Source organism: Lolium rigidum, chromosome 4, assembly GCF_022539505.1.
Source record: "Lolium rigidum isolate FL_2022 chromosome 4, APGP_CSIRO_Lrig_0.1, whole genome shotgun sequence".
Classification (NCBI taxonomy): Eukaryota; Viridiplantae; Streptophyta; class Magnoliopsida; order Poales; family Poaceae; genus Lolium; species Lolium rigidum.
In genome coordinates, this window is record NC_061511.1 from 219,025,921 (window position 1) to 219,038,519 (window position 12,599).

Here is a 12,599-nt window from a genome sequence, read left to right on the forward strand (position 1 = left end):
TGAACTGTGCATTGATTCCTACATACTTGCTTATTGCACTTATTATATTACTCTATGTTGACAATTATCCATGAGATATACATGTTATAAGTTGAAAGCAACCGCTGAAACTTCATCTTCCTTTATGTTGCTTCAATACCTTTACTTTGAATTATTACTTTATGAGTTAACTCTTATGCAAGACTTATTGATGCTTGTCTTGAAGTGCTATTCATAAAAAGTCTTTGCTTTATGATTCGAGTTGTTTACTCATGTCATTACCATTGTTTTGATCGCTGCATTCACTACATATGCTTTACAAATAGTATGATCAAGATTATGATGGCATGTCACTCCGGAAATTATCTTTGTTATCGTTTTACCTGCTCGGGACGAGCGAGAACTAAACTTGGGGATGCCGATACGTCTCCAACGTATCGATAATTTCTTGTGTTCCATGCCACATTATTGATGTTATCTACATGTTTTATGCACACTTTATGTCATATTCGTGCATTTTCCGGAACTAACCTATTAACAAGATGCCGAAGTGCCGGTTCTCGTTTTACTGCTGTTTTTGGTTTCGAAATCCTAGTAACGAAATATTCTCGGAATCGGACGAAATCAACGCCCAAGTTCCTATTTTCATCGGAAGCATCCAGAACACCGGGAAGGACCGGAGGGGAGCCACGGGGGCCCCACACCACACCCCGGCGCGGCCAAGGGGGGCGCCCCCCTAGGGTGTGGGCCCCCCAGAACCCCTCCGACTCCGACTCTTCGCCTATTTAAGTCGTCCTGACCTAAAACCTCGACACCAATTGACGAAACCCACAGAAACCTGCCAGAGCCGCCGCCATCGCGAAGCCAAGATCTGGGGGACAGGAGTCTCTGTTCCGGCACCCTGCCGGAGCGGGGAAGTGCCCCCGGAAGGCTTCTCCACCGACACCGCTGCCATCTCCACCGCCATCTTCATCACCGCTGCTTGCTCCCATGAGGAGGGAGTAGTTCTCCATCGAGGCTCGGGGCTGTACCGGTAGCTATGTGGTTCATCTCTCTCCTATGTGCTTCAATACAATAATCTCATGAGCTGCCTTACATGATTGAGATTCATATGATGATGCTTGTAATCTAGATGTCATTATGCTAGTCAAGTGAGTTTTACTTATGTGATCTCCGGAGACTCCTCGTCCCACGTGTGTAAAGGTGACGAGTGTGTGCACCGTGTGGGTCTCTTAGGCTAGATTTCACGGAATACTTATTCACTCGTTGAATGGCATAGTGAGGTGCTTATTTATATCTCTTTAAGATTGCAATGTGTTTGTATCACAATTTATCTATGTGCTACTCTAGTGATGTGTTATTAAAGTAGTTTATTCCTCCTGCATGTGTGCAAAGGTGACAGTGCGTGCACCGTGTTAGTACTTGGTTTATGCTATGATCATGATCTATTATAGATTGCGAAGTTAACTATTGCTATGATAATATTGATGTGATCTATTCCTCCTACATATGCATGAAGGTGACAGTGTGCATGCTATGCTAGTACTTGGTTTAGTCGTGTTGATCTATCTTACACTAAAGGTTACTAAAACATGAGCATTATTGTGGAGCTTGTTAACTCCGGCATTGAGGGTTCGTGTAATCCTACGCAATGTGTTCATCATCCAACAAAAGTGTAGAGTATGCATTTATCTGTTCTGTTATGTGATCAATGTTGAGAGTGTCCACTAGTGAAAGTGTAATCCCTAGGCCTTGTTCCTAAATACTCCTGAGTTACTACTGCTTGTTTACTACTGCTGCGTTACTACTGCTGCGTTACTACCGCTTGTTTCTCGTCTCGGGCGAGCACTTTTCTGCCGTTGCTACTACTTATTCATACCACCTGTATTTCACTATCTCTTCGCCGAACTAGTGCACCTATTGGGTGTGTTGGGGACACAAGAGACTTCTTGCTTTGTGGTTGCGGGGTTGCATGAGAGGGATATCTTTGACCTCTTCCTCCCTGAGTTCGATAAACCTTGGGTATCCACTTAAGGGAAACTTGCTGCTGTTCTACAAACCTCTGCTCTTGGAGGCCCAACACTGTCTACAAGAATAGAAGCTCCCGTAGACATCAGTGAATCACTCTGAAAGTGCAACATACCCTGAACTAATCATTACAACTCACTAATCCTAAATCACCGGGGTTAGGTCACGCTTAGAGCGATTGCATCTCATCCTATGCATTATTGCATCCTTGCCAATCTTTTAAACATCGTCCTTACCGGACGATGATGTTATTTCAGAATTTGGAGTTATTGCGTATCGAAGACCTTGCCTGCATAATCTTGCAGACAAAAAAAAAAAGGCAAGTTCATCGCTTGCTCATGTCATTTGAGTATTTTTACCAAATTACTTCCAAAGTACTATACTTATCACTCTTGCATAAAAAGCAAAAGTACTATTTTCATAACTATGAATATGACTATGTGGTGGGCAATGGAACCATGGTATGTGTTGATATGGTGGAGGTTCCATTGCAATGGGTTTATATCCATCTAGGATTAAACAACAAATGTCGTCCAGTGATTCTTGTGCCGTAAAACTCGTGTTAACCATAAGATCTGGAGTGGGACGGAGTAGTCAATTGTATTTCCACCTCTCGTACATCAACGGATGCGCTTACCGTAGCAGTTGTGTCTTGCGGGAGCAACTTGAGGGTGGGGATCCCATTCTAATTCCCCACGGTAATGCGGTCTATGAGGGGTTGCATTGCCCGGCGAAGGACCATGGTTGCGACCTGGTAGTTGTCGAGGTCGGAAGATATCCAAGTGATATAGCCCGGCGAGGACCCACAGTTGGATTTGCAACAAAGGGTGGGTGTGCGAGGTAGTGGAAGAATATGATTGGCTAAGACCTTACTCCTGCCTCACACCAAAGGAAGTGTGGACGAGCCTGCAACTCGATTGGCAACAAGGATAAGATCTCTTATGGGTAAAGCAACACACCTCTGCAGAGTGTAACAAATCGTGACCTGTCACTCCCTGTTCCGGGTTATGGAACTGCGAACGCTGCCGGAAAGGAACTCCATGAAGTTCTAGTAAACCGGTGAAGGCTGACGGACATATAGTTCTTCTGAATAAAAGCAACCTTTTGAAGAAATGGTTATGCAAACCTGCATTGGTATTAGACTTTCTGGTCTAATGTTGTAGCTAGTGCATTAAACACCTCTTTCCTATAATGAACTTGTTGAGTACGCTCGTACTCATACCACCCTTAAATCTCCTTCTTAGATATGGAGGCATCAAAGGAGGATCTACCGTGCAACTCGAAGACCGAGGAGTCTACAAATACTTCAAGGGGACAGGAACCTGCCGGAAGAGTCAAACACCACAACTACCATGGATAAAACCTACAATTAGCCATAGAAGGGAAATAGTTTCCTAAACCTAGCTCCTATTTAGCTAGAATCTATTCATAGCCTCTATAGCTAGTTAAATACTCTACAAATAGAGTGCGTGATAAGACTAGTCTACGAGTCGTTCTTCTGGAGTTATTTGCAGTTTTACCTCATTGTAAAGTAGGAGGCTGTGTGGATCTTTTGTAAAGAGTCAGTGTTGTAATTCTATAGACATGCCTTGGACCCGCATATGTTTCTGTTGTACCACTCTGAGCGATATAATACTAGTGGAACGGTGTTTCATTGGTGTTATATCAGACTTGCATACTACACCATGCAGTGGTATGCCGGGTCACCACAACTATCTTCAGGGTGAAAACCTAATATCTTTGATCGGGTGACGATGGCGCTTGTGCATCGTTCCCTTCTTGAAGGCGTCACTTTTGTAGAGCCTGGAGTTCAGGTGTTGTATTGGTGGTGGTTGTATTGTTGCTGCTAGGGCTGGAATACCATAGTGGGACTTTTCTTTTCTTAGTTTCCTTTTCCTGTTTTTAGCTGTGTGCATCCGTAGTAGCATTACGATATTGCGTTGTTGCAGAAGCTGGGTGTAATTGGTATCTATCGATAGTAATATATTCTCGTTATCGAAAAAACACCCTGGTATATGGGCTTACCGCTCAAACAAACCCTTTTTTTAATTTTTTTTGTATTTGAGCAGCCAAAATCAAGCTAACATTATGTACTGTTATAGGATATACAGTCTGAAGATGTAGCATGGCGGTTGCTATTTGGAGTTCTCCAAAATGTCAGGGTTAGAGTTCCCTGTCTGTGTGCTTTATTTTGAGAATTATTTCTCTCTCTAGAAATATGTTAAAATTGTGGATACCAATGTTCTAACTGGCGACCTGGTAGGCCATACATGCCTGGATGGCATACCGCTACACTAGTAGGAAACATTGTATCATGTTAGACCGTAGAAACCCTAATAAGCTTGGTATTTAAAATTGCTCAGGAATGGTCACGATTTCTTGGTTACTGTGGTAACCAAGAATCCCGAGCACCCCCGGAAAAAACATATCAGGAAGCCAAAACCTTGTCATGTTAGCCATTTTAGAAATGTAGATAAGAAATGACGTCAAGTGTCAAATATTTCTGGATATGCCACAATATGTAAATTATTTGGATGCAACAAATATTTCTAATGATATTTCTTCAAAAGTTAGTTAGAAAGCTACAAATGAAGATCTTGCAATACATGCAGATAAGAAATGAGGTCAAGGATATAGTTGATAGTGTAGTCTTATTCTTGTCAAGTGTTGCTTTATGGACAAGCTTCAAGTGGGATTATCTTGAAGTTGTATCTTTACTTCTATGCAATTCTTGGAATGATTCTGAAATATATTCAGTAGCATATATGTAGTTATTCGACCATATCGCTATATTCTTGGCATGACTTTATTGGTGTTTGTGTTATCACTTGCATGTCATGGCATATTCTGAAGACCGGTTTGTGTCGCGGTATTGTCGAGACATATGCTACATACGGTAGCTTGGAAGAGGTGGAAGGCAATGATGATATTGGATCTCCTAGATAGGATTGACACACGCATGATGTACCCAGGTTTGGCCACCCATGGTGGAGGTAAAGACCTACTTCCTACTAGATATGTATTGATATATTTGTTTACAAGTCGCTAGAGATGGAGAGTAAGCCGAGAGCTATGGGGAATGAAGGTAATGTAATCTAGGGTTTCTACCTCTAGCCAAGCCTTATATAAGCAACTTGCCTTTTTAGTTTACATGATAGGACCAAGTCAGCCACGATTCTAGTCAACAACAACGCCATTAGGTCACCAACTTATGCTCCACGTTGATCTTCGATCGTCTCATTAGGCACCCATGTCGGCTCACCTCCTTTCTAGGTAAGCCCGTCAAGGGGTGGCCATGAGTGCTTTTCTTGCTACCGTGATCTTGTGTTCTGACTCGCTTCATTGATCCTATCCAGTTAGGTATTTAGTTTGAAGTTGTCACTATTTCTCAAATAAAGGTAGTGACTCATGCCAATTATATATGGCATATGTGAGTCTAGTATCCCTCAATCTCATAATATTAGATGTTATTACAATCAATATACTGACATATTGGTTGTAATAATATTTCATATTATGGAACAAAGTTCCAAACTTGATGATTTAGGTGAGAAGCAACTCTTGATGTTGGGCATAACTTGGATGTCCATGTCTCAACTTTTGCTTGACGACTTGGATCTTCTTTGGCATGATGACTTGAATATTTGTAATATAATATGTTGTTACAATCATTAAGCGGATATATTGATTGTAATAATATTTTATAGTATGGGACCGAAGGGAGTAGTTACCAAACTCAAGTGAGAAGCAACTCTCACTACTAGGAAAAGGACTATAGCTGCAGGGAATAGTGCCGGCGCACCATCATTGACGCGCGCCGGTGGCAAATACCGCCGGCGCGCCATATTAGGGCCGCGCCGGCGAAGAACAGATACTGCCGGCGCACAAAAAAATTAATGCGCCGGGAATAAAATTCGAAGAGGTCTGGCCGGTGGTAGACAATTTACCACCAGCGCACCACCATAGAGGTGCGCCGGGGGTAAGGTGCCCAGATTTTTCTCTCCACCCCCCCCCCCCCGGGAACCGCCTTTTCAGATTTCGAAAAACTAAAAGAAAATGGTAGAAAATTCAAAAAACTAAATCCTTTCATATGTCCAATACTTATGTAATCTATTTTTAGTGAGAATTTGAAAAAATGAATTTCGATATATTATGCAAAATGGCGTCATCTTTCGGTAAAACGGGATTTCTGGTTGCATACGACCTCCGATGAAAAACTTTTTTATATCAAAATCTATCTACGCGAAATTTGGACAAAAAATGGATTCGTCAATTGGAAAACAGAAACATGACTTTTTTCAGGTTTAAGATTTGGGGGGAAAAAGAAAAAATTACCCCCGACGCACCACCATACTAGGTGCGCCGGCGGTAAGCTGTACTATATATTCAAGCCGGCCCTCCTCCCTCTTCTCCTTCCTCACTTCTCCCTCTTCTCCTCTTTCCCTCCTCCTCTTCTCCTTGCAATACTCACCGACGGGCTCCTCCTCCTCCGGTGACATCCCTCCTCCACCTCGGGCCTCCTCCTCCTCCTCCTCCTCCTCCTCCTCCTCCTCCTCCTAAACCTCCACCTCCGGCCAACTCCTCCTCCTCAACCTCCACCTCGGCCAACTCCTCCTCCTAAACATTCACCTCCGGCCAACTCCTCCTCCTCCACGTCCACGTCCTCCGGCCTACTCCTCCTCCACCTCCACCTCCGGCCTACTCCTCCTCCTCATCCTCTCATCCTCATCCTCCTCCTCCTACTCCTACACCGGCGCGGCAACGACAGTAAGGTGGCCCACAGTAACACGCAAAACGAACCCGAGCTAGATCTAGATCGGTTTTTTTTTGTTTCCTCGATAACTTACTACCGGCGAACTAGGCAGGTGCGCCGGGGATAACTCGTCTTACCGCCGGCGAACTAGCTGGTGCGCCGGCAGTACCTCGTTATCACTGGCCCGTTCCCACCGGCGGGCGCTGGTGCGCCGGCAATAGGCAAATTTGGTGCGCCGACAAAAAGCGTTTTCCTAGTAGTGTCTAGAGGCTATGCGTAACTTTGATGTATGTATCTATCCTTGTTGGATGACTTAGATCTTCCATGGCATGTTGACCTGGATATTTTTCAGCCTGATGTTTAGATATTTGGTGAAGTCCAGCTACACTTGCATGTGTGGGTGTGTCTGCCCACTACTGGAAAAAATGCTTGCTTGTGACGGGTCCATAATGCGAACGACACCCGGGATAGCCGTTGGTCACCAATGATTCGTCACTGGTAAAGAGTCACCTATGATTGGTGCTTTGAGGTCTCCGGTTATGTTTAGTAGTGACAACCAAATCGATGGCCATTCATCGTCGATAGTTCATTCAACTAGTGATGGGGATTTCTGGAGACACGGCGGAGACGTTCATGTAAAGTACGAAACGTTAGCTAAAGAATAGATCTGATGACTATTTACTGAATAAGAATGTCATTAATATATAATCAATGTTAGTATGATATGTTTACACACCATCATTTAATGATTTATACGACGTACACGTTTATGTGAAAGAGGTCATTAATAAACTTTCACTAACAAGACGATGAAGGGTGTTTTGTCATTCGTACAGCGACACGACTTTTTTTTGGCTGATCTTCACTAGTAATATTCTCAATCAAATTTTCTGTGATTCTTCCATCAATTTCTTCACATCAGCTAGCACATTGGGGTATTTCTTGTCCACCTTGTTCTTCTCTTCAGCTCTCTCCTTGACCAACTTAGCATTCTCAGTCCTCTTATCCATTCTAGCACCGTTTGTTGTCAACGTACATCCTCCAAAGTCTAGCTAATGCATTTTGGAGTGGAACTGAACACTCCCCATTTAACCAAGATACAAAGCCACCGTTTATGAATTCCTACAAAAATAAATTGGAAACAAATATGATGTGAGAAGATCCAAATTGGGAACAAATATAGTACATGCATAAAGATGGTGCCAGTTATCTAAATTCCTTGTAACAAATAATTTCTCATCAAAAGTTAGTATACGGTACGTTTTCTAACTAAATTACAGATCACTATGTAACTAAATTATACATTGCAAACAACAATTTCTTATAATGCATACATATACATGCATATATAACATTCATATACCAAATAACGTTTTATTCAACTATAACAACTCTAACTAATATTTTCTACAACTATAACAACTAATATTTGCTGTAACTATAACAATTAATCTCAATGTAGCTAACAATACTGCACTGAACTAATCAATGTAACTAACAACACTGCGCTGAACTAAATCACTTCGACTATACTCTTGCATTTAACTGCAACTACAAATGATGCACTTATCTGACACTGCATTTCACACTAAACTAAACACTGCATAATAAGTGACAAATCGCAAAATAGCCTTACTTTCTCCACTAAACACATGTAGAATTTACGGCTTGTGTTCTTCCATTCAAACATGACACCCTTGAGTTGCTCTAGCTTGTGGGCACAACACACCTTGGGTCAATCCACCACTAACCCGCGAAATGTGGGGTCGTCGTAAGTATCTGGAGCATTATCCATATCTCTAATATCCTAACCCAACACAAATTGCAATGAAATCAAAATTAATCTAGGCTAAATCAAAATTTCCCGAATCGAAGCCAAACCCTAACCCCAGATGTTGAGAGAGGGCTGAATGAACTTACCATTAACCAGGAATGGTTTGAAAAGTCGTTGCCGTGGGCATGACAACGATGGTCGGCGGCGGTCGCGCATGTTGGCCCATGTCGATGGCTCTGCCATGGTGGTAGAGACGGCTCTGCTCGAGTGGTGGCATGGAGTGAGAGACAACGGTCAATGAGTGAAGAGGATATGTCTGCATGACCTGATAATGGGACCCACAATGGCCGCTAATGGCCATCTCTCACCGCCGCCTACGATGTGCCACGTCATCATTTAGGTGGGGTCTCTATGTCAGTTCCGTGTCAATTCGCGCTCAAACGACTTTTAGCGTTTTTCTGCTAAGAACTTACGGTTATGTGGTGGTTTTTCATCCCGCAAGTATAAACCGGTACTAAATGGTAAATTTAAGTATTAAAATTGTGATTTTAGGCTATATAATCCTTCGGGGACAGAAAGGGGGAAGAATCGGCTTTTGCACATATCGTTGATCCATAATATATTGGAGTTATTATGGAGGAGTAGGTGCTGCAATCCTGAGTAATAGTGATAGTACGCCCTGAATCTAATTCTAACACTAGTACGAGTAAAGTACAATACTAGCCGCGATTCCTACAGGCTGTGAATCTCTGGTTGGAAAAACTGGGTAGGGTTCAAGAACTCGTCGAGCTGAGCCTCGAAGTCCATGTCAGTTCCAAGGCCGGCACCCGCGGCGTAGCCGTAGCTACCGGCATGCTGGTACCAGGAGCTGGCCGGTGAGCTCCAGCCGTCGATGGCACCAGGTGGCGTCAATGGCCAGTGAAGAATGCCTTCCGACGCCGCAGCCGGCGAGCCCTGGTCCTCCTGACCGAAGGCAGGCTGCTGCTCCGCGCTTAGGAGCGAGAGCGCGGGGGCCTGGGCGCAGGTGTGGTCGCCGTGGTACACGACGTCGAAGAGCAGCGGGTCGCCGGCGGCGCGCTGCACCTGCTTGGTGGCCTGGCAGCCCCGCGTGTGGCGGTGCGTGCACCGGAAGTAGGCCCGCGGGTACGGGGCGCCGAGGATGTCCTTCTGGCCGTACTTCCGCCAGCTGAGCCCGTCGTCGAGCGGTGCCGTGTCTTGCGCCGACGCCACCCGCACCTGCTTCCTCGCCTTCGCCGCCGCGGTGGACTTCCTGCTGCTGTTCCTCGGCTGGCCGCTGTTCTTGCCGGGGTTGGCATTGCCGTTGCTGCCCGCGAGGCGGACGGCCCTGTCGACGGACGCGGCCAGCTCGCCGCAGAGCTCCCGCGCGGCGGCCGGCGTGTTCTTGTCCACGACGCTCGCCTTCAGCTCCCTCGCCATGGCCTGTAGCCGGTCGAGCTCTGACGCCAGCGCCGTGTCCTCCATGACCTGACCTCCGTCGGATGTGCGCCTAGCCGATCAATCGCGTCTCTGGACCGGAGAGCGTGTGCGTGTGGTTGGATGCTTTGTTTCGATGATGATGATGAGGGTGGTGGCGACGGGGGTTTTATAGTGCTGGACTGAGTAAGAGCCACTGTTCCTGGCTTGGAATTTGATCAGTCCGGATGTTTGACTGATGACCGGAGAAAAGGTTAGGACTAACACGAGAGAGAATAATACTCTACACATCGGCCCATCTGGCGTGTGTGTGATCCGTACGCTTGGACCGGTCCTAGGAATTGTAGACAAGGAGATCGACCATGATGCTCTGCGACCACTTGTTAGATTTCGATCTTAATTCGAAGTAGTTTATCTAACTTCACACAGTGACCCAGTGACGCGGCCGGCGACGAAACGAGCTGCGTCATCGTCACCGGTCAAGGTGATGGGAAATGTAGTAAAATGGCATGAAGTGGAGTGCGTTTTTCGTGGAAGATTCATGCATCGTGAGAGCCTAGAGGGTGGGGAAAAGTGGCTTGCGTTGGCGTTATGTAGCGTCAGTACGTGTAGTACTGTGGACTCCTCAATGGATGTGTGATTCTGCCGGGAGGAGGAAGATGCCCGGAAGGCTGCGGGCGGCTGCCGGGAGCCTTCGCCGGAACTCGATGGAGATTGCACCGTTTTGGCACACTGGCTTAACTGAAGGTGACAGGAAAAGGATCAGGGAGTAGACAGTGTAAGCCTACCCCTACTGCGGTGTGCCCCTGATCACACTTTACTACCTGCCCAGAGTGAAGCTCGGGTACAAGTAGACCGGTACAAGAAGGAGACTTGACGAGCGACAGGCTGAGGAACGCGTACAAGAACAACAGTAAAGCTAGCCGCCAAGGCCCACGGCCAAGGGGAACTATCATCGACGTGTTGGTTCGTTTTCAGCAACTTGCCTTGTGGTACGATATTCAATGCAATAAAATTTGTCTTTTATTGAAAAAAAAGCAGCTCCAACGGCTTAGAGCAATTCCAATAGTATAGCCAACTGTTGGCTATAACAAGATGTCATATCATTTGTAGTCATCATATAGCTAACATGTACAATAGTTGGCTATAAGAATGTAGTACTTTACTAATATATGGCCCACCTTTCACTCTCACAAGGTGCCTAGGAGCACGTGCAAGAGCTGGCTATATATTGCATAGTAGCCCACCTCCCTTCTCTCTCCTCTTCTCTCTCCTCCAACTCATCTAAAATATATTATTTGATGTCTTATAGTCAGCTGACTGGACTCTATTGTACTTGCTCTTACGTAGATATGTGGTTGTAAACTTATGTTTTTTTTTTCTTTTGGTTCATGGCCCAAAATCCGTGTCCAAATTTGCATATCTTGCAATCCACGCCCCTGCACACAAAAGACGATGAATTACTCGGAGAGAGATCAACTACTGGCGCGGAAATTTCACGTGCCGGATGTCAGCCTCTTCCTCACCAGTCACCATCTCCGGCGGCCATGCTTCGATGTTAGACCTCTCGCGTGTCCTCAAGTCCCGTGGCGCCATCCATGGCTGTATAAGATCTCGAAAACATCGATTTGCTCCTGATGGTGCTCATCGATTCGGTGCTCCTAACCGACCCAACCACAGCCCCCTCCCCCCATCCCCAATGTGGCTCTCATGTGTGTCGTCCGTAGTTTATATCGCGCCTCTTCTACTCAAGCTCTTTGGAAAATTCATAACCTCGTTGTCAACCTCCAACAAGTTTACACGGAAGGCTCGAAATGATCCCAACTTTGAATTCACGAAGCCAGCGCCTGCCTGAAACCTTTCGGTGCTTTCGCTCACACCACATCCCAATCAGTGACGTCCTTGCAAACAAAAACAGCGAAGAGGGAGTCAATCTAATCATGCCGCCAGCACCCCGCAATGTACTGATGACGACAGGGCCTCCCGGAGACAGCGTGATCTAGGCGACCACCCCGATAGTCGCCGGATCTGGCAGGAGGAAAGGAAAAAAATCTTAGATGGAGAAGGCTGGTATGCCGCCGGTGAGATCTAATTGCGCCCACCCCACCAACCACGAACCCCCTTCCCAACCAGGTCGAGGCAGCCTGCCCAGAAAGTGGATCGCACCACCTAGCTCCCATGGGAGCGAGCCGTGAGGTAGGGGAAGGTGATCTATCGCCGCCAACCGTCGAGAATCCACGCCACGTTCAACATCCGAGCACACCACAACAACCTTCAGAGGCAAGATCCCACCCAGCCCTAAAACCCTAAAACCAGAACACCACTCGAGCTCACCCAAGCAGTCCAGACCCAACTGGCGGCGTAGGGCAGGCAACAGCGACTGGCACCAACCCTGGAGGCGAGTGGCTGCGCGACTTCATCAACTAAAGGAGGCGCGTGAGACCGGTCGTCTGATGCAAAGACCTGTTGCAGGCGAAGCCCCGTAGTCGCCATCAGCTGTGCGGGCTTCATCGGGCGACGTCCTCCGGCGACAAAGGGGAGGAATGCGGAGGAGGGGAGGGGTGGTTGCACGTGCTAGGGTTTGGGCCACCGCCCGTGTCGCCCTCGTGAGAGCAGCGCAGGGGCCCATGA

General features: G+C 46.3%; 1 protein-coding gene across 1 annotated transcript; it reads right to left on the bottom strand.

The window, feature by feature from the left end:
• Positions 1 to 9,127: 9,127 nt before the first annotated feature.
• Positions 9,128 to 10,257, bottom strand: LOC124649495 (transcription factor WRKY19-like). Its single transcript, XM_047189117.1, has one exon. It carries the CDS (start codon positions 10,014 to 10,016, stop codon positions 9,267 to 9,269), a length of 750 nt encoding a protein of 249 aa, XP_047045073.1. The 5' UTR covers positions 10,017 to 10,257; the 3' UTR covers positions 9,128 to 9,266.
• Positions 10,258 to 12,599: the final 2,342 nt, after the last annotated feature.

Coding starts and splice junctions, on each gene's coding strand:
- LOC124649495 (XM_047189117.1), bottom strand. CDS start 10,016: ATGGAGGACACGGCGCTGGCGTCAGAGCTCGACCGGCTACAGGCCATG.